The 3765-nt window shown below is 42.1% G+C and overlaps 1 protein-coding gene across 1 annotated transcript; it reads right to left on the bottom strand.

Annotated features, from left to right (window-relative positions):
* Positions 1-736: 736 nt before the first annotated feature.
* LOC104950749 (claudin-23-like) lies at positions 737-2308 on the bottom strand. The gene has a single exon (XM_010777309.1). It carries the CDS (start codon positions 2194-2196, stop codon positions 1369-1371), a length of 828 nt encoding a protein of 275 aa, XP_010775611.1. The 5' UTR covers positions 2197-2308; the 3' UTR covers positions 737-1368.
* Between the last annotated feature and the right edge of the window lie 1457 nt (positions 2309-3765).

Genomic DNA, 3765 nt, shown 5'->3' with positions numbered 1-3765 from the left:
TTGGTTACAAAGTTGTAAATATGGGAATGAGCATTGTGAAACTGGACCCATACTAGAAAGTTAAGTCATGATCTTTAAATTCTTGTATTTGAGTCTCCTTCATGGAAGTTTAGAGCTATTATAAAACTTTTTAAAAAAAAAGCTCTTCAGCATCTCAGGAGAATGAGGCTATAAATAAAGACTGACGCCCTAAACACCATCTCTCTGCTGTATGAACTGTTAGTATCTGTATGGCACTGTCAGTGACTTGTCCCAGTGTGTGAGCCTCAGACAGAATACTGCTAAACTTTGCATTAAAAAAAGTGACTTACTCTATATCTAACTGGTGCATTCAACAGGTCCGGCTGGGAGTCTGCATCATGATTACTTGGGAGGCCATTTTAACAGCAAAAGACTGAACGGCCAGGAGAGAGGCAATTGTTCACTACAGTGTGGCCTTGTGCAAATCCAGTTTAAACAAGAAATGCTGTTAGACAAGATGTTGAAAGAAACAAACCTCTCCGACCGGTTGTGTGTATGAAGAAAAAAAAGTATCTGTATAACATGTAGCCTTTCTGAATGTGTGTTTAAATTGTGGCTTCATGTAATAGAAATTGCAGGCCAAACTATGACAACAAATTAACCTCACCTTTATAACCACAGCTATTCCCCTTATATATTTTAAAAACGTCTTTGTTTTCTCCAAATGCAATCTGAACACTTGTAATGTAACAATAAGTTGATACTCAGTCATCTGTTATTAGGAAACATTGCACATTTAATAAACAACACTTGTATCAAAGAGCAATGAGAACAATATTGATCACCTTTCTTTTTCAACAGGTGGCCTATTGTCCTACAAGGTCGGCCATAATCTTAAAGTGCATAAGAATACAGTATTTACATAAAAACATTAGGGGGGAAAAGTTGGCAATGTAGAAAAAAATAGAATTCTTCACCTTTTATTTTCCTTATAATATCCACTACATCTCCACCTGCACTGCTCTGCTTGAAGCACACTCCAGTATCATGATGTAAGTATAAATCATAACCCAGCTATTATGGGTCTCATTGCCCTGGCTCACTCTCACATCATTTAACAATATTATAGATGTTTGCCTTCAAATTGTGATGTGGCTAACTCAATTGATAGACTACACATAATGAGTTTACAGTGATTTCACAAGGTGTTAATCTCTTGGCACCACTGACACATTATTTTATGGCCTAAAATAAGTGTTGGTATAATGTCTTATGTAACAATACTCCATAATATAAAAAACTCTACTTGTAATATAAAGTTTACCATCTTCCTAGAAAGTTTCCCACTCTCAGTCCTTTATTTAATATCCATTTTACGTCGTGTTCCTCTCCTGTAGTGTTTTCTTCTCATAGGTCTGCATCATAAGGTCTGCCGCCGTATGAGGTGTTCGCTGACTGTGCTGCGGTGCTCTTGGCCCGGGGGAAGGACACATCTTCATCCAGGGAGTCTCTCGAGTACGGGACGCTGCTGGCCTCGCTCCGGGCCCGGTCCAGGCTCGGCACTTCGACTCTTCTCGCCGGCTGTCTCCTGCTGGCGAAGCGGGCTCCGGTTACCTGCTCCACCCGCTTCTCCCCTCGGTTCTTCCCTCCGCAGCACCGGCAGATCCCGATGAACATAACGAAGCCGCCCAGGATTTCAAAGATCCCACCGATGTAGCCCAGGATGATGCAGTACCCCACGCGCACATCTATGGTAGGGGACAACGTTGTCACTTCTTTTAGGATGTGGGTGTACCAGGCGATGGGTATGATGGTCATGACCCCGGAGAGGAAGATCAGGATTCCGCCCAGGCCAGCCAGCAACCAGTTAGGCCTGTCTGTCCAGCAGCGCACCCCAGGGATGGCCACTGCCAGCCCGATTAGAGTCACGATGAGGGAGGCCACCATTAAACCCTGGGCCACCTCGATAATCTGGTTCCCGAAATATTCGGAGTCCTGCAGAGTGCAGTCCACCCTCGTCTCGACTGTGTTGGCCCTGCAGATCTCCCAGATGCCCTGTTGGATGTACTCATCCGGCGGGCGTAAGGGAAGGTCGTTAAGGGTCCTCCAGTTTGGGGCCACTGTGGCGGTCAGGTTTAGGATCCATCCGCAGGGAGCCATGACCATCCCGAAGATCAGGATGCCCGGGGTGCGCAGGGATGTGCGCATCCATTCCTGCGTTCTCTGCGACGGCATGGTTGTTGGTGATGTGTGTGTTCTTGCAGCCCAACTCAGTGTAGTAACTTACACAGGAGAGACTGAGTTTTGACAGCTCCAACAGCTGCTATTTAAAAACAAGTCTGACTGAAACCTGGCAGTGGGCGGGTCCTTCAGGCTTACCTGTCTGCTGCCTCGAGTCATCGAATAGGACAGGTGTGGCGGGCGGGCGGGCGGGCCGTGCGCAACACAGCTTCTCATCTGCAACTGCAAGGAAGGGGAGTTTCGACGAAGCTTTTATCATGATGCAAATATGTGTGATAAGAAAGAACAGGAAACATATTTAGAAATGTCTTTCCTGGAGCCATTACAAAAAAAAAAATACAACTTCTATTTTATACCCCATTTTTAAATCACCTAAATGTAGTTTTGTCCTAAATGTTTTGATTACTATTTAAAAATATAGTCCTTAATTATTATTTTAAACACTTATTTAATAATGATGTGATCAATAACATGTGTCTGCATATATGCTGCTTTCGCATTAACACATTTAATATGCATTAATGTAAGAAAGAGGAGACTGTAAGAAAGATAATTACAAGAAACATTTAAGGCAATGCAATTTTATTTATATAGCACTTTTCAGCACGTGGCGATTCAAAGTGCTTTACAAATTAAAAGAAAAATACATTTAAGAACAAAAACATTAAAAAGGCATTTAAAAACAGGCATAAAAAGCAAAGATGATGAAATAAAATAAATAAATAAACACAGCAGGTACAGAATACATGACTAAAAAAGGCATACTGTAGTGTGAGTATGGGCAGCTCAATTAAAAGCACCGGCAAATAGGTGCATTTTTAATCTGGATTTAAAAATAGGAAGTGTTTCAGCGGACGTGCACAATTTGGGCAGTTTGTTCCAAATTGTTGGGGCATAATAACTAAAAGCTGCTTTTCCATGTTTAGTGGTTATTCTCGGAACAGAGAGCAGACCCGACCCAGAAGACCTGAGACTCCTGCTGCTTCGTTGTGATGGAGGTTGTCTATATACCCCGGTCCTAAGCCATTTAGTGATTTAAAAACTAGCAGTAGTATTTTAAAATCAATTCTTTGGCAGACTGGAAGCCAGTGTAATGATCTCAGAACCGGAGTGATGTGATCCACTTTTCTAGTGTCAGTGAGTAGCTACTCGAGCAGCAGCGTTCCGAATCAGCTGCAGCCTTCTGATAGATTTTTTTAGTGAGCCCTGTGAATACACTATTGCAGTAGTCGAGTCTACTGAAAATAAAAGCATGGACAAGTTTTTCTAAATCCTGTTGCGACATTAGTTTTTTAATCGTTGATATTATTCTTCAGGAGGTAGTATGCAGACCTAATAACTGTTGTAATGTGACGGTTAAAATTCAGGTCTGAGTCCATCACTACACCCAGATTTCTTGCTTTGTGAGTTACTTTGTAGTCTGCCAACTGAAGCTCTGTGATTACTTTTAATCGGTCCTTCTTTGCTCCAAAAACAATGATCTCAGTTTTTTGTTTGTTCAATTGGAGAAAGTTCTGAGTCATCCAGTCAGNAACCTTAGATGTACGTGAATGGTGATAGCTG

The sequence above is a fragment of the Notothenia coriiceps genome, unplaced genomic scaffold, assembly GCF_000735185.1.
Source record: "Notothenia coriiceps isolate Sejong01 unplaced genomic scaffold, NC01 NC01_scaffold00017984, whole genome shotgun sequence".
Lineage (NCBI taxonomy): Eukaryota > Metazoa > Chordata > Actinopteri > Perciformes > Nototheniidae > Notothenia > Notothenia coriiceps.
This window is presented reverse-complemented; position numbering and strand designations above follow the sequence as displayed.

Bases quoted from the DNA above. Each gene is read 5' to 3' on its own strand.
- LOC104950749 (XM_010777309.1), bottom strand. From the start codon at position 2,196: ATGCCGTCGCAGAGAACGCAGGAATGGATGCGCACATCCCTGCGCACC.